Source organism: Anolis carolinensis, chromosome 2, assembly GCF_035594765.1.
Source record: "Anolis carolinensis isolate JA03-04 chromosome 2, rAnoCar3.1.pri, whole genome shotgun sequence".
In the NCBI taxonomy this organism is placed as follows: Eukaryota; Metazoa; Chordata; class Lepidosauria; order Squamata; family Dactyloidae; genus Anolis; species Anolis carolinensis.
In genome coordinates, this window is record NC_085842.1 from 43000336 (window position 1) to 43019272 (window position 18937).

Consider the following 18937-nt stretch of genomic DNA (forward strand, 5'->3'; position numbering starts at 1 on the left):
GTGGAACGAGATCAAAAAGGACTTAGATCGGTGGAAGAACTTAAAAATCTCACTCTGGGGAAGGATTTCGACCATCAAAATGAATATCCTTCCAAGAATGCTGTACCTATTCCAATGTCTACCAATCTTACGAAATCAGAAAAACTTTATAAACTGGAATAAAGATTTAAGTAAATATATTTGGCAGGGGAAGAAACCACGAATTAAAATGCAAAATTTAACAGACGATAGGAGTAGAGGGGGCTTTGCAGCACCGAACCTCAAAATTTATTACGAAGCTTGTAATTTACTATGGATAAAAGATTGGATTCAACTCAGAAATAGAAAGATACTAAACATTGAGGGTTTCGACCTTCGGGTAGGTTGGCACGCGTACTTATGGTACGAAAGAACAAAAATAGAAAAAAAAATTTATAACCATCCCATAAGGTCGGCACTAATAAAAACATGGCAAAAATACAAAACAAGAATGTACAGTAGGACACCAAAATGGATTTCTCCCCTAGAGGCAGTGCAAAGAAGGTTAATGGGGTGGGATAGCTGGCCAAAATATGAAGACTTACTGAAGAAACAGGGCCCAGAGTGGATATTAAAATCACATCAAGAACTGTTAGAAGGGAAAATCAAGGTATCTTGGTTACAAATATGGCCAACTCAGGGAATATTTCAAAAGAGACGGACCAATAGGCTTCATGGATAAAAACAGTTTATGGGACAGAGTATTATTTACTGACGGGAAACTTATCTCCAAAATTTATAAAAATAAAACTACAAGCAGGGTCAAACGACGAGAAACTGATGATCTTCCTCACCACAGCGGCTAGAATAGTGTATGCCAGACACTGGCGACAAAAGGAATTACCCACAAAAACAGAATGGTTAGTAAAAGTTCTCGAAATAAAAAATATGGATAGACTAACATTTTTGTTAGCAAAACAAAAAGGAACTCCAAGAACAGAAACTAAGTGGCAACAGGTGGACAGATATATTAGTACAAACGAATTAAAAGAATAAAACAGAAAGGAGACGCAAATTAAATAAATAAATAAATAATATAAAATAAAATAAATGTAAAGAGGGAAGGGAAAAGCTCGAGTCGAACCTGATGGGATTCTAGATTTCCACATAACTCAAAAATAAATAAATAGAGGATAAATTACAAAAAAAATTAAAAATAAAATAAAATAATTAAGAAAAAAATCAATTATAAATAAATATATAGACATAGGTATAAATAAACAGATAACTAAACACCCCAAGCATACTATAACAGACATGGAGGAAAGAAGAACTTGTAAGGGAACAGAAGAAACGAATGAAGACTGTAAGAAAAGATGGACTAAGCAAAATCCAAACCTCTATGATGCGTCGCGGAAGTTCCTTCTGTTTTTAATCCTCCTCCTATTTTCTCTTCCCTTTTTTTTTTTTCTTTTTTCTTTTCCCTCCGGTACGTCTCTTATAGTAGCGTACAGCACTCTTTCTATCCTGGTTGTACTCGCCCATACAACCAGACTCACTAAATTTTATTGTATCCCATGCTTCCCTAGCACCCACCTCTCCATTCTCCAACACCTATTCAACCCTTCGTTTTATGTTTTATGTTGTATTTGTCTTTTTGAAAATCTTAATAAAAACTATTTTAAAAAAAAACTCTTGTTTGCTCATATTTGGGGCAGCAGAGTGCAGATAGATGAAAAATATGTTTTTTTCCCAAGAGTTTTAATTTGTTTATATGTTATGTTTTCATTTATAAAATGTCCATAATATTAATAAGTAGCAAGCACAAGGGCTAAACATAAGAAATGGTGATTAAAAATTGCTCCCAGAAGACAGAAAGTTGTATTCAAGTTTCCCCTTGAACAAAATGATTATCTTTCTTTATAAGAGCAATAAGCCCAAACCACAATGCAAACCAGAGCTGGCCAGCCCACAACTCACAGACCACACCTAATATCTCTCTGCTCAGTTCTTTTTGTGCCCCCCCCCCCAGGTTAACATGCAGATCTACCTTGCACAGAAACACCACCATTGAATTAAAAAACCTCTTCAAAATGGAAAGAATCACACTTCTAGAAGATTCTGTGAATTTGATCTCTTTTCAACATCAAAATATGAAATCTTTGCTTTAGAAATATTAAAACATATTGAAACACCAGTTTAACACCAGAAGTAAGCTTCTCTTTAATTCTTGACTTCTGTTGTTTTCAAGCAAGGGTAAGGACAAAGGCATGCCTTGAGGATGAAATTAGTCCCTAAATCCACCGAAGTTGCCACTCCATTTTACGTAGACAATAAAATCACTGCAGCTCTAAAGGAAACAGTAGATTCATGACCCACTCTGAAAACACCAGAACTTTAAACTGTGCAAACCTGAGTATCTGAAAGCAGGAGACATTTGTCTCTCTAGTTGTTTGCCCACTACGGAGGAAAATGGGTCTTGTATAAGTAGTTTAGGTCATCATGCAATCACAGTACCAGCTCTATATATCAACTATATTCTTCTTTAACCATTGGTTAAGACAGTTGTGAGCACAAATGAGATAACTAATAACTTCAACTCCACTGCAACTGCAATACAAGCAAGACTGAATAGTGGCACTGACCCTTTGATGGTGGCATTAAGGATGAATGATGAAAAACACTTTTAAAAAATGACAGACCCTTCAGATTTGTCTTTGTTTTCTTTGAAATATGAATCAGGAAGAGGGGGGCTGGGCAGGAAAAGAGAAATGGTCACAGCTGCCAATTTCTGACTTGAATGACAGAGCTCTGCAGCTTTCCATATTTTAGCACAATCTTAATGGAAAAATAGGATTGCAGCCAATTCGTCTTGCTCACTTATGTACTCCATGTAGAAGGAAGGAGGAGGGAATTAAACATATCAAGGTCACTTCAAAACTGCCCAGACTGCAGGAAGCAATAAGACACGACATTCCAGCAAATAAAGTATTTACCAGGACAAAAGTTGAAAGTAGTAGCTAGTAATGAGAGGGCAGTGAGATAGACCACAACATAGACAACCTCACCATGATGCAATTATCATATTAAGAGCTTTTCTCTTTTAATAACAGAGTTCGCTTTCACCTTCCGATTGATTTTGTTTCAGAGAAAATACCTTAGCACTGTAAACAAACAAATGTATAAACCCACAATTAGTAAAGCAACAGTTAAGCCTAGTAAGAGAATCAGAGCATGACAACGCGAAAACAAACGAGGCCTGATACCATCAACAATGCTTCAGAAATTTTATTTTGTGGAGAAATTTATATAGAGAGAAATAAATATGTCTGTGTAATTAATCACAGGAATAAGAAACATGCAGAAATGCAGAAATCTTTTTCACAGCATGTTGGGTGAACAACTTGGCCAAGTTTGTGAACCAGCCCTCAGGCCCTTTAGACAGTGCAGTGCAAGTTTCAATTACAATATGGTTTTCTTGGTGTCAATGACCACCCAACACAATGAAAATTTTGTGGGGAACAGCAGTTCCTCCATCCACCTGAGAATAACAGAATTGTTACAGATGGCTCAAATACTTTATTAATATAGAAACGTGCCTTTAGCAATCTAAACATAAGAACTTTAGTGTATAACAGCTTAAGAGTGCACACTAAATTGCAGGAACATAAAAAGAGTGATGGTGGCAGCGGCAATCTGCATAAAAACATGCATTCCTGAGGTCCAAAGTTGATAATGGATGTGTTTCTTCTGAAAGAAAAAGCTATGACACCACAGAGGCCAATCAATCTTTCTGATAAAATTTGTTGAGCTTTTCAAATTCTACATGTATCCTATGTTTCTTAAAATAGGAAAAATAAAGAGCTCCATCTCTTTCCATTAGTGGTACTCCTTTTCGTAGCAATCTTGCTGCACTTGCAGCCGATTTCTTACATCATTAAAGTGCATTCTCGAAATAATTTCTTGTGTAGTGTCTTCCATGGCATAATTTTCAAGGACTATTTTTGATACTTGGATGTTCAATGCAATATATGCTCAACCTGGCAAGAGAGGCATGATATGTGTCTGAGTCCCTCCATGTGAAAGAACATCTCAAGGGATGCTTGACTGCGATTCTGCTTTTGCTGTAAACATGTGAGAGCTTTTCTTATTATTGTGGAAGGACTGGTTCCATCTGGTACTAGTGAATACTGGGCCAAGGTTTGTTTGCCTGTAAGAAAAGTAGGACATATTCCAAGATGTCATGGCCTGTGAGACATACAGAACCATTCAGTGTCTATTCTTAAGATTTCTAAAAGAATATTAACTTTTAGAACTGAAGAGCCGGTCCTAGTTCAAGTCTCAATCCACAGTGTTATTGTAGTTTCATAGGAAAAGGTTAATCTGGGCACATATCTTTCAAACAAACCTAGCTGACACAGATCATACTGTGTCGTCTATAACATATTTCTGTACACTCAGTTCTTTGCATGCTCCATCTGAAATTCCACCACCTAATTCTCTCTTCAGACTGACGATCACTCTAACTGCTGTGGCCCTATAGAATCCAATGATTGTAATTTGGTAAACTTCTCAGAATTCTCTGCTAGAAAGCAGTGGTCTTGTAGTTGGGGGGGGGGGGGTTTGCTGAGAGGCACATACTAAAACTCTCTAGCAGAGGAGTGTAAATTCCTCACAAAATGACAAATGTCAGAATTCTGGATGATGAAATCATGACAAGTATCCAAATGTTTTAACTCTTTAGTATAGATAACTCTGATTCCATCCTTATTACCCCTTCACCAGCAGTGAAATACTGAAGCTCTGGCTGCTTAACAGGCACATTCTCCAGCATCCTCCTACTAACAAAAGTCCCTGATTTTAACACTGACAGTAGCACCCATGAGAAAGGGCTGATGCCAGTACCAACACCCAAGCAGTTTTTATGAATTCATAGGAAGCACAATGGATCTTGTAGAAGCACGTGGATACAAGCAGTCCTCGGGTTACAAACATCCAACTTACAAATGACTCATAGTTAAAAATGGGGGTGAGACAACAGGGTGAGGGACATTTACCCCTAGGAAGGGACATTCACTCCCTGAAAGAGTTATCATGGGGAAAGGGTACCTCAACTGAAGCTTTATCACCAATCCTTGTTTTCACAAAGACTCAGAATGTTCAAAATCCAATTATCTCAGGGACAGAAAGTGAGGTGAAATCTTCTGAACAGGGGCTCAGACAGCAAAACAAACACCATTTGGGGACTGCTTGTACTGAGTTACTATAAGTTCCAATTTTTCATATTTGTTAAAATAGCCTTGTTGAGGAGGTGGTATGATTATATTGTCTTCCTATGGCACTACAGTCTTAACTTCTCCTGTCTTCAATATTGATGGTTCTGCTACCCCAAGGGAAAAATCAGGGATAGTTGAGCAGCACAGCCAGACTTAGTAATAGCTACTTTTCCCCCATAGACACAGCTCTCACTATGGCTCTCGATATTTAAAACCATTGTTTGGTAACTGGGGTGACCTGAGACACTGACTATTTTACTTATTAAAAGAAGAATCCTGCCAGCACAGATTTGTCTTCCTGGATCAGCAGCTGAAAAGACTGATGATATTGCTTCCGAAACCAGATGTATCATAAAGACACTAGATAAAATTATCCCCTTTACCAAGGAAAGCAAGGCCAAAATTCACCCCAGACACCTTTATATAGTATTACTGTACATCCGAAATCTTACACCAGGGCCATTTTGGTGTCTAGCACAATTCCCTACTTCTTAAAAACAGAAACCCGGCTTAACTTTAAAAGGTGTATTTCAATCCTAAGAACCTTAGGCTTTTTCTGAGGAACTGACTAGAAAGCAGTGGTCCTTCCATTTAAGCTACCTCATCAATGAAAAATCCTGGGGGAAGGTCATCCTTTTTAGAAAGTTAAAGTTTTCCTAGAGGGATTGAATATATCAGTTGACAGCACCAAAGCCACAATATGAAGCACACATGCAGACCACACATGGTTTTGAAAAGAGAAATATATTGGCAGGAATGATGAAACTGAGACTTACAGGTACAGGGAAGTTATGTGGGCTGAAGCTGCTCCCAGAAAAGGAATAGCTGTCAGTTCATTGTTATTCAGTCTCCTGGAAGAAACAAAAAACAAAACAGAAATCCTTTTAGAAATTATGAACTTTTAAAATAAAAAAAAACAGGTATAGCAATTCGACAAGTCTACCATTGTTGTTTTGTTAGAAGAATGACACTCTTCTTGGGCTGCGGCTGGGATGCTGTATTATTCGTTTTTATAGCAGTTTGTACTGTATTTTATTGATTTTTAAATTGGACTTTTTTAATGTGCTGTTTTTATCTTAACTGATATTGTCATTGTTTAATATGTGATGTAATTTTATCTCTATTTTAATGTGTTATGGCACTTGTATGTGCTTCTGTAAGCCTCCCCGAGTCCTTCTGGGAGATGGTGGCAGGGTATAAATAAAGTTGTTACTATTATTATTATTATTATTATTATTATTATTATTATTATTATTAATTACTCATTACCTGTCACCATTAGCAACCTGACTTGCCTAGAAGTCTGATAATTGGGAAAACAATGTCTGTACAGCACTTCCTGTATCTCTACAACTTTCCAGCCAAGTCTCTGCCAGGAACACTTGTAACAGAAATGCAGCTGCACATTCCATGCCTACTTTAGTTATTGCTAACACATATTTATGGCACAGCAGAATAACTCCAACTCATCATCAAGAGTGGCCAAACTACAGACACACATTCAGCTTCCAGAGAGGTCTCACTACAACACCTGACCCAGTCTTACACATGCCATCATCCCGTTCCCCCGCTCTCTTTTATTTTGGACAAGTTGTATAGCTGAAGGCAGCTCACTGGTGTGCTTAATTGCTAAGCAGGAATTGGTAAGAGCAGCACTTACAGCTAATGCACCGACAAGTGACTGACAAGTATTGGAATTATTCAAAATACATTTAAAACTAAATGCTATTGGATCTCTATTTAGAGAATTCAGTCTTGGGTTTTATTATTGTACTAAAGATTTGATCCAGGATCATTTGGGCTAGTGAAAGAGATGGCAGCCATAGTCTAATTTCCGCAAGTGTTATACCTTTAATAGTAAGAAAATAGCACGGCTGCTCAAGGCTTTCTTGAGAAGTGAAGGGGCTCACAAGGATCATGGAAAGAAGAAAGATGAAAGCAGGGATGGGACTATGCACTTGGTTTGTAGAAGCACAGATTTGGTAGAGTTATATACAGTTATCTTTCTTACAGTACATATGCAATTTGATCTCAGACACTGGCTTTAGAATCCAAAAAATCAGAGCTTTCACATTTGAAGTACTCATCACTGGCTATATAATCCTCGCAACCTCCTTTTAAAAGCCCCATGAATATAGGATAGAAGCAAATGTTGTAGGACTTACTTCTGAGTAGGAATGCACAGGATTTCACAACATACATCTGTTCCCTCCTACTGGTTTTTTGAAAGACTTACATTTAATGAATTAATTACTGGGTAACAGGCTTTCCATTCCCTGCCCCAAACCAGCTGCTGCTCAGCTGTACCATAGGCTGGAAGAGTCCAAAATGAGCCTGGGAACATTCCAGAGCCCAGAGGGCTGCACTGCAGCATTTCAGGCTCCTGCAATGCTCTGGAAAGCCACAGCTATCTATTGTCACTGCCATTTCAGATCAATGGAAGTGATGTTTTGTGTCGGATTTCCACATTTTAGTAGCTCCCACTCCAGTACAACATTGTTTTGCCAACCTTTAGCATTCAGAAACACACACATATATATTAAATGTTTATTCAGCTTAAAGTCCTTTAACTAAAAAATATGTAGAGAGCATTGACCATTTGGGAGGCCAATAAGAGTAGTTCTCCCAAGGCTATACTTGGACCCCCACTCTATATAATAATTTGCACGTTGTACATTTGCCACATCCATTCTTGAATGATAACATCCTTCCCTTACCTACCACTTTAATCCTCTACCATTTTTATGCCCTCTTTAACCGTTTTCTTTCCCCCACTTCATGGCATTCTATTCTGAGCTTAGGAAAGTTTCATTTTGGACTACAACTTCCAGAATACTTCAGACAGTGTGGCCAAACTGCATTCCAAAAGAGTAACTTTGGAATAATCTGATTAAGGATTATGGATTAATCAATACGTATGAACTAAGACGTGGCATTTTATATGTTTTTAATCTGGTTTTATTGCCTTATGTACTTTATTTGCTCATGTGTTTTAATTGTTTGATGGGGTACGTTTTTATTGTTATGTTTTTATTTGGCATTGAATTTTTGTAGGAGTTTGTAAGCCGCCTTGAGTTCCCTGCGGAGTGAGAAAGGCAGGGTATAAATGAAATAAATAAACATTTTCCAAGATCTACTCCATTTTGGCCACACAAAATGATTCCAATTTGTTTCAAACTCCTAGACACATTCAGATGGTGTTTGCCTTCAAGTAAACTCTGAGTTATGGTGACTCCAAGAGAAATCTTCCTTTAACGATTATGTTCAGAGAGGGTTTGCCATTGCCCTCCTCTGAGGCTCACAGAATGTGACTTGCCTAAGGTTGACCACATACTATTTACAAAATGGCTGCAGTATAAAGCACTTCTTTTATGGGTAGGAGTCAACCTGTTGCTCACCGCAATTAGGTGGGATTTCTTTTGTGTCTATGGCATGAGTGAGAAAGGACTGAAGGGAGATGATAAGATTGAATAACCATCGAGAAAGCCTGTGAAGCAAGTCATTTTATGACCAACTATAGCCCACAGCAGACTTTTTGTGTGATGCCCACAACAGTTTTACATAGTTTCACAGCACCACAAACTCAAGGTTGGGGGACAATTAAGTCCAGGAGAGAGAAAGAACTGTTAGGCTTCATGAGAAGAGGGAGGCAGAGAGAGCAAGAGAGGGAGGGAGGCTGGAAGGTGTACAGTATAAGGAAAATGTGCTTTGAGTTTGTGCTTTGAGCTTCTACGAATATGCCGCAACATTGTGCTTCTACCATTTTAAAGTTGATCTTTATAGTGTACTAGCTGTGCCTGGCCACGCGTTGCTGTGGCTGTGGGAATGTTTTGTTGGGCAGAGAATTGGCCATCTGGAAGGACGTTGCCTGGGGGATGTTGCTCGGATATTTTGATATTTTTTACCATCCTTGTGGGAGGGTTTTCTCATGTCCCCGCATGGAGGTGGAGGTGATAGCAGGAGCTTATCTGTGGTCTTGTCGGATTGGATTCATGGGAAGAGGAAGGTAACCTTCAAGTCATAAGGGTTTAACCGGTTACGCCACCGGGGATTCCATAGGGCCAGCTTCCATCTCCCAACAAAGGATTTCCCCAGGTAGGATGCAGCTAGGCTTTGAAGCTGCAAGGCTATTCAATGGTAATCAAGGTGACCAATTATATCATTGAAGACAAAAGTGGTTTCCTCCACCCTGGACATTACTGCACATATGTATAAACCCCTACTTGCCTAGTTTCCAATAGACCTCATAACCTCTGGATACCTGACATAGATGTGGGCGAAATGTGAGGAGAGAATCAGAGGGCCAGCTTACATGTCCCCAGAAAGGATTTTCCAGGCAGGATGCAGCCAGGGTTTGAACCTGCAAGGGTATTCAATGCTAATCAAGTGGAGCAATTATAACATTCAAGAGAAAAGTCCTTTCCTTCACCCTGGACATTATTACACATATATAAAAATCCCAGTAGCATAGTTTCCAACACACTTCACAACCTCTGGATACTTGACATAGAAACATGTGGGTGAAACATCAGGAGAGAATGCTTCTTGAACATGGGCAGGCAGCCTGGGAAATCCACCCCAAACCAGAGCTAGGAAAGTTGGCGAAGGTGAGCACACGGGCGAGGACTATGTGTGTGTGTGCGCGTGCGGGAAGGGTTGAAAGGATTGTGTGTTGATGCACGTGCACATGGCCTGTTGTGGTTTTTGGCCCTTTTTGGCGTTCTGATTGTGGTTTTTGTTTAATTGTGTTGTCTTGGCCTTGCGGCAGGGATTTTGGGTTTTTTTGCCAGTTTTTGAGATTGGGGGTGTGTAGTTATGCTGTTTAGTGCATCGTTGCGATGTCAGAACTCATTTATATATATAAGATTGTTTCATGCCTTGCTTGGCCAACACACATTTTGTTGTGCTTTCTTGCCACAACTTTGTGCTTCCACCATTTTAATTTTTTTTATGTTCCATGTGAATGTACATTTATACATTCTTTGTTATTTATAAAGTACATTTTCTTATTTAAAATCATTTAACAAAAATGGGGGGGGGGATTGGGGGCCAGAACAGATCAATAGCATTTGATGGGAAAAATTCGCTTTGAGATAAAAAACGTTTTGAGTTAAGAGCTCAGTCACAGAATGAATTAAAGTCAAGGTATCACTATGCAGTATATCACTTGAAACTGATGATCCACCAAGTGCAGTACTAGCTCCTCAACCTGGAAACAGCTCTTTGGGATCTCAGGCAGAAGAAATCAGTAAGGACTGTTTTTCAGCCAAAGTATGTGTTCTACGGGTTGCTGTGAGTTTTCCGGGCTGTATGGCCATCTTCCAGAAGCATTCCACTGAGGTACGGCCTACTCTCCAAAAACGAAGAAGGGGATATAATTCAAATACTTTATTTATTATTTTTATTGAATTTATATCTTGCCTTTCTCCTAAAATAAAATGTAAGGCGGCTTATAATATTGTTTTAAAAATTAGCTAAAACATGCAGTTACAAAGGTTTTAAAATAATTAAATAACAGTATTATTTTTAAAACATTATTAAAAGAGAACTTTTTCACTTTAGGTTTATGTGTCTTTCACAGAGACATCTATATAGAACTAGTGTGTCTTTATCTCTGACCTCATTCAAGTCAAGAGATCAAGTGTTGCTGATTAGTGGCTGGCCTACCTCCAAGTGGTTGTCCTGTTGCTGTTTTGGTGACAATACAAGAATGGCACACAACATTGTGGCAAAGGACTTAACAAGAACCATTCTTAACCCTGCGCTAACAGCCTGTGTGACAGACCTAGCCTTGGAACTCAGTTTTGTGGGAAATTGCCCCTGTAACCACTGCAGCAGCAGTCACCATTTTTGACTTAGAAAAATAAACAGAAACAACACTTCTGAAAAATAAAGGCATCAAATATTTCACACCTTAGGTAAAGGAGAGAAGGAACTGTGGGGTCACATGTCATGGAGAACCTTGTCTTATTGTTTGTTTGCAGTATATAGATAAACTTTGCCTGACTGTTCTGACTCCAAACAGGAGCATATAACAAACCATCCTCACTCCCTGCTATAATTTGCTTATTGTAACATAGGAACCCAGCATTCTGGTTTGTTTCTCCCTCAACAAGCCAGGGAACTAAAGGAACAATAAATTGTAGGTTGTTGTCCCAGATTTTCAGAGGATGGAAAGAAGACAGGGTTCTTGTTTGGATATCATATTAAGAAAATAAACTGTGTGCTTTCTTTAGTTGCTCCTAACCTGCACAGGAGCAACCAGAGCAGTAGGAACCAGCCTGCTACCTCATTTACAATATGCCAGAATTTCAATAAAACCCTGGATCATTGCAACATCAAAACACATGCTACCAATATTTAATTTTCATTACCGAAAACAGAACTCTAAAAAAATCTGCATTTTAAAAAACCCTAGCAAGGTCTAAAGTGTGCAGCAAAAGACTGGATATTTCAACAGGCAATTCTTTTCTAAAGAGAAAAATGCAGGTGTGTGTGTGTGTGTGTGCGTGTTAATAATGAAGCTTTACTACTTTCTGTCCCACTGCTATGCTATCAGGTTCAGAAGCACAGTCTCTCCATTGCATAATGTCTGAATTCTGGCCCTGGGTGAAAGCTGATCTGGGTCACAGAGCATGCTCCCTTCTTGGTTTAAAGAGCCCTTGTTTGTATGTTGAATTAGTCAATTAATTACCATAATAACAGTTGCTTGTCTGGCAACTTGAAAACTGCCTAATTTCCTGGCCTTTTTGCTCAGCCTTCACTCTAACACTAGCAATTAAATGGGGGGGGGGGGGGGGGGGAGAGAGGAAATCAGGTCAAAGATTGCTACTTCCTGCTTCAGAACATGACAGTGATTCTAATTCAAATAAATAAATTTAAAAGTCATTTATTTACTCTTGATGTTTTTAGAAGAGGACACATTTAAAACTATTTACTTATTTAGATGGATTTAAGTTTTAGTTATTTATCTGGATTTAAATAAAACACACAGAGAGGAAAAATCAACAAAATGTGTAAGGAAAATGCAACTAGTTTCCCCTGATTTCTTTAAAATTGCATCAAAATCCAATTCCCCCCAGGTTGTTTGTTTTGCCTACGTCTAGCTAAAATCCAACTTAGAGGAGACCCAATGAAATGAATAGAACTTGTTAGTCACAACTAATTTAAGTCCATTTATTTTATTTCAATGAGTGTCCTAAAATTCAGGGCATAAGAGCAACATGGATTTTGAGGCATGACTAATTTCAGCAAGTATTCTAAGTCAAAGTGCTTCAAGAATCACCATTCCCACATCAGAAGGAATGAGTGGCTTGAATAGCAGTCCCACTTCTTATAAATAACTTGAAGAATATTTTGCAGACAATAGATTCTGCATAGACGAATTATTAACAACTTAGACAAAGGGTTAGAAGGCATGATCATCAAGTTTGCAGACGACACCAAACTGGGAGGGATAGCTAACACTCCAAAAGACAGGAGTAGAATTCAAAATGATCTTGACAGATTAGAGAGATGGGCCGAAACTAACAAAATGAAGTTCAACAGGGACAAATGCAAGACACTTCACTTAGGCAGAAAAAACGAAATTCAAAGATACAGAATGGGGGAAGATGCCTGGCTCAACAGCAGTTTGTGTGAAAAGGACCCTGGAGTCCCCGTGGACAACAAGTTAAACATGAGCCTACAATGTGATGTGGTGGCAAAAAAGCCAATGAGATTTTGGCTTGCATAAATAGGGGTATAGTGTCTAGATCCAGGGAAGTCATGCTACCCCTCTATTCTGCCTTGGTCAGGCCACACCTGGAATACTGTGTCCAATTCTGGGCACCGCAGTTGAAGGGAGATGTTGACAAGCTGGAAAGCATCCAGAGGAGGGCGACTAAAATGATCAAGGGTCTGAAGAACAAGCCCTATGAGGAGCAGCTTAAAGAACTGTTTATGTTTAGCCTGCAGAAGAGAAGGCTGAGAGGAGACATGATAGCCATGTATAAATATGTATGGGGAAGTCATAGGGAGGAGGGAGCGAGCTTGTTTGCTGCTGCCCTGCAGACTAGGACCCGGAACAATGGCTTTAAACTACAGGAAAGGAGATTCCACCTGAACATCAGGAAGAACTTCCTCACTGTGAGAGCTGTTTGGCAGTGGAACTCTCTGCCCCGGACTGTGGTGGAGGCTCCTTCTTTGGAGACTTTTAAGCAGAGGCTGGATGACCATCTGTCGGAGGTGATTTGAATGAGATTTTCCTGCTTCTTGCAGGGGGTTGGACTGGATGGCCCGCGAGGTCTCTTCCAACTCTAAGATTCTATGATTCTACGATTCTAGATTGTCACCAGTCAAACTATCTCTTGTGGGTTAATCTTGACACACTGTGCACATAACGTTCCTCTCTTCTATGGAGTCTTTCTCATTCTTTTTATAAACAGAGGGCGCCACACAATGCAATCAAAAAGAAAAAATAAATCTACTTGTAGAGAAGTTCCATTTAAAATGTCAGAGCATGAATTATTTCTGATTCTGACTAATGTTTCATTTGTAAAGGTTTTCCCCTTACTATGGCAGCAAAAGATACCTTAGCTGCAACAGAGCACAGGAATCCTGTTTTAATTATCAACATCTGGTACTTTCCAACAACAATCTGAAAAAAAGAAAGGTCCAAAACACAATCAAAATTAAAAATTTGAGCAACTAGTTCTTGTTTTTTTATTTTATTTCTGAAAGATATTACTCCTATTTACTCAAATCTAATGCTCACCTTTTTTGGCTAAATTACTTTGCCATACTTAAAGTGCACATAAGATTCACGTAATACGGTAATTTAGTGATGAGCCCCAACAAAAGGGGAGGCTGCTTCAGAAGCTGCACCTGGAGCTACTCTTTGAGGGACATCATCTTTAATTTAATAGCCAGGGCTCAATGCTATGGTGTCCTGAAATTAGTAGTTTGGAGAGGCATCACCATCCTTTGGTAGAGAAAGTGAAAGACCTTGTAAAACTACAGCCATCATGATTCCACAGCATTGAATCAAGGCAATTAAAGTAGATTCATCCTACACCATAAATGTATCCCAAGGTTTTCTTTTCCATTGCTGGAAGCTTTGGTGCTCTAACACTTTTGTTTCTAAAGAAAGAATTCTAAGCATGCAGCAACTGTAATGCATACCTTTTTAACCAAATTACAAAGAGTGCACTTTTTGCTGCTGCACATTACATTCAGCAGCAAATACAATTTTTTGGTTTCAAGGTTTTGGAAACTGAGGTGCACATTTGATTCAATGGCACATTAAACTCCAGTAAATAAAGGTAGTAGCTAGTTTCTGTTGGGTAAGGTATTCAGGCATTTGATCTAGAGCTTCCCTTGAAAGCAAGCAAAGGTGAGCACTCTGGTTGAAAACTCCTTTTCTATCCTTTGATCATACTACTTTGTGTGGTGAGGAGAAGCGAATGCCACTCAATATAAAATATTTACAGCCCAGTTGCCAGGCTAATGTCATGTTGAAATGGATCCTACTCAAAAATAGCTCAGTTCTCTTGGGATTCACTAAAAGGCACTTGGAATTTTTTTTTTTTTTTAAAAGATGTTTGGCAAACAAACCTTACCACTTCTTTCTCATGAAAATAGTAGTAGGATCTCATATATTTAGATGTATACACTTCATATATCAGTTTTTCTATAGAACAAAATACAATGCCTGAAAAGACATTAGGAGTATGGGTTCCTTGCCCAACATCTATGTGCTGTATACAACATGAACTATGTGTGGATGACCTCAACTCATCTGACAATTTATGGTGACCCCATGCATTTCACAGGGTTTTCATAGGGTGCATCTAAACTGTAGAATTAATACGTCTTGACCCCACTTTAACTGCCATAGCTCAATGCTATAGAACCATAGGAATTGTAGTTTTACAAGGTCTTTAGTTGTCTCTGTCAAAAAGTGCTGGTGCCTCACCAAACTACAACTTCTAGGATACTATATCACTGAGTCATGGCAATGAAAGTGGTTTCAAATTGCATTAATTCTACAGTGTGGATATATTTCTAGGCAAGGAAAGGAAAGCTCAAGAAGTAATTTTGCCAGTTCCTTCCAATGAAATATAGCCTAGAACTGGTATTGATTGGCTCTCTCTCTCATCCAAGTACTGCTTAGCTTTCAAGATCAGATAAAGATTTGGTGCCTTCTGGGTATCTAGGTACAATGTGTTGCCATGGCAACATCCTATGGAATTAGGGGGTTATTATTTTGCTGAGGTCTTGGAACCCTTCACTGAGAATTCCAAATGCCACTTCAACGGCCAGTCCCAGAATTCCCTTGATTGGAAATAGGACAGTTGAAGTGGAATCGTAGAGCTATAATTATGTTGTGTGAAACATAATACCAATTCTCCAATTTTGGGACATATTCAGTGATCCCCAACATGAAAAAAAGACATCACAAATAAATGGAGGGCTAAAACAACTTCACTGTGAGGAAAAGCTACAACCTTTTTTTAATATAAAAATCTGCAAATTATAGAAACCACAGAGGCAGTTTTCTCCTCCTCTAGTGCAGACATATGTTTGGAAACTAAAGACAGATAAGTACAAACCAGAAAAATAGATAAGGAGACCTCAAACATTCAAGCACCAGAATTCCTTACAAATTAGAGCAATGTCACCAATCTGGATGGCTTTAAAATGGCATTTGACAAATAAATGGGGGGGGGGGGGGAGAGGATTTTTTATTAATGTGTATAAATACCTATATTTAATTGAAAAAATAAACAATGTCTACTAGTCATGACTGATCTCTGGTATTAGAGTAGCAGCTAAGGAACAAGCACAGACAGGTGCTATCATGGTTGGAGAAATTGGCTGGGCATAGCTCCAAAAAGAGAGGGCACTTTGTGTACAGGTGTGAACTATTCATGGAGTAGTGAAACAGAAATGATGTGAAGAAATGGAAATCAAAATATGAAGTACAAGCATCCCCCAAGTCTCATATGTGAGCCCTCACAACTTCAGTGAGATCAATCTAATCCATGCATTTTTACTCAGTTACTCAAATAACACACAAAATGATAACAAAAACATCAAGTGATTCAGAAAAGTGGTTGTGCAAACTATTACTTTTTTCCTTTAGCACAGAGTCCTGAGCCAGCAACAGGCCTGGAGCAGTTAGACAAAACGACTCTTGGGCGCCATTGAGCTCTGACATGTTTGTGGGTTTGCCAGTGACAACTAGATGGCCACAGTGGCAAAACAATGCTAGACTGCATATGCCTTTTAGTACAGCTCTTGTTATATTGTTAGGAAACCCTTATTATGAAATCATCACATTGTGTGAGTGGCTTACCACCCATGCACGAACATCATAACATTACATCACAAACATTATCCAAGAGATGCCATTCACAAGGAGATGTGGAAGATGTAATAGCACTATGATTTTCTATAAGAGGTCCTAGATGCTTCACTTATCATCCAGCTACAGTGGCAACACAGCCTTGTACAAACACTATCTGTGGACACTATTTAAGAAGGAAAAAAATTATGGTTTACATAAGAGAGCTGGTTTGACATTATGATGGAAAGCATGGAGACACAAACCGGAAATGTCTGGTTCATTGTGAACCATGAATGATCTATATGGCAAGCTATATGTTCCATCTCACCTGATACAATAGGGTGAAGGGTAGCAGTCCAAATGTGATTGACTTCTGAGACAGTTGCAGAGATGCATTAAAACACATTAACCAGTGTGCTGTAGTGTCTTGAGTGTTGAACTAGGGCTCTGAGAAAAAACAATGTTTGAAACCCAGTCCACCATGGAAATTCACTGGGTGACTTGAGACACAGGACACACACACACTGTTTAGGAAGTTACTCGAATAACACACAAAATGCTGATTATAACAGAAACATCAAGAGATTCAGAAACTGTCTGTGGAATAAGATGAAGCAAACTTTTTTTTTTTAAAATGACAAACCTAAATGAAAGTTGTCAAGAAGATTGAGAATCCAGTTGATGTGATCAAATAGTTAAAGCATTTGAACATTATTTTTTTTGGAATTCGAATAACAAAAGACAAATATGCATCCTAATATCTCCAAAATCCACCTCTCACTCATGCATAACCTGCAGGCCCCTAGGATGTGTAGGAGAGGGGAGTAATAAGGACTGCCACTGATTTAGTTTTACCTTGTGTTCCTATATTCACTGATTCGTTTGTATTGGAAATATTTTTTAAATTAACAAAGGATGGAATATGCAAAAAAAAAGAAGAGAAGATCCTATGAAAGAGTCGCCTTAAGTTAAATTCAATTTGAGGGCACATTAATCACAGAAATATTGACATTCTGTTCTAGTTTATGTATATGAAAGAAAAGAATTTTATTTTTAAACACTGAATTTCAACGCTATTATCAATTGTAGAGTTTATTTCCAAAATGTATCAAATCCCCCCCCCCCCCCCAAATAATGTAAAATGAGTTCTAGATGACAGCATATTGTTAGCTAGGAGTAGAATATTATGTACAAATCAAAACTATCAAAATTAATCGCTCAACTTTGATACAGGGTTTGGAAAGTTGAATTTTATGGCAAAAGAATGCATATCCTTAACACCTTTTTTTAAAAAAATTCCTCTAAAATGTGTTCAGGTGGATTTGGTACCTCTTGGAAAAAAGCTCCACAATTGAATTACTGTTGTTGTTTTTCTTCTCTCCTTCTGTTTCTCTCTCACTCCCCTCTAAAATGCTGCTGTCACCTTATCCTATAATCATTTTAAGATGATCCTTAAAATCATATGAGTTAAGGTGACAGGACAAGTGGAAATAGAGTATTTTTTCACTGAAATGTGAAACAATAGTTGTCTGCCTAAATAACGAAATAATGAAAAACATGGCCTTTTTCATTTTTGATATTCAAAATTAAGTAACATTTTTTCATATTTTTGATGGTCAATTGAAAAATGAAAGAACGAGTGATACACTGATTCATATGGCCCTTAACGTTTTGCACTTCTGAATAAAATAACTGTGTTTACAGTGAGCATTTAATAGTAAACAGTATGTAATGTTTCAAATGAGCCTAAATATTATTAATTTTTCCGCAAGTTATTTTTCTAGACAGACTTTTTTTTTCATTTTATGTGGTCTTTGAATATGAAAGGCAGAGTGATTTAGATAATATTTCTGCACATGAGCCTTGTTCAATAAAGAAATGAAGGAGAGAAATGCACAATTTTTGAAGTAATAAAGCATATGTTCTACTGTTTCACATACTCCAACTGCTGTAGTTGGATAAATGTGTTAAAAGACTTTTTACAAGTCTGCGCTACTTTATGATTGTGATTAAGTGATCCTTTTTAGGAGCCATGTATATGCGGAGGGGTGGGATATAAATTATATGAACATTGTGTGCATGGCAGAGAACGGATTATATTAACCATGGGTGTCCAAACATTTTGCAAAAATGGCCAGATTTGGTGAGCTGAAAATGTATGAGGGCCTACCATTTAGCCTGACATTCTTTGAACCATTAACATTAAATGCAAATGCACTATTTTATGACATTTTAATTGCAAATGGCATACTTTTCATTTCTTCACACAAAACACAAATCAATTTAAGCATGTTTTTACACAAATCACTCTGCCTTTCATATTTGAAGACCACATAAAATGAAGAAAAGGTTTGTCTGGAAAATTGACAGAAAA

At 38.1% G+C, this 18937-nt stretch overlaps 1 protein-coding gene across 2 annotated transcripts in view; it reads right to left on the minus strand.

The window, feature by feature from the left end:
• Positions 1-18937, minus strand: part of lrig1 (leucine rich repeats and immunoglobulin like domains 1) — a 174833-nt gene that overhangs the window by 92543 nt on the left and 63353 nt on the right. For both annotated transcript variants that reach the window (XR_010002531.1, XM_008105404.3), the window contains exon 3: positions 6011-6085. Coding sequence is in view for 1 of the 2 variants with exons in the window: in XM_008105404.3 (XP_008103611.1) it covers positions 6011-6085 (75 nt within the window). In the remaining variant the exon portion in view is untranslated. The remainder of the gene's footprint in view (positions 1-6010; positions 6086-18937) is intronic.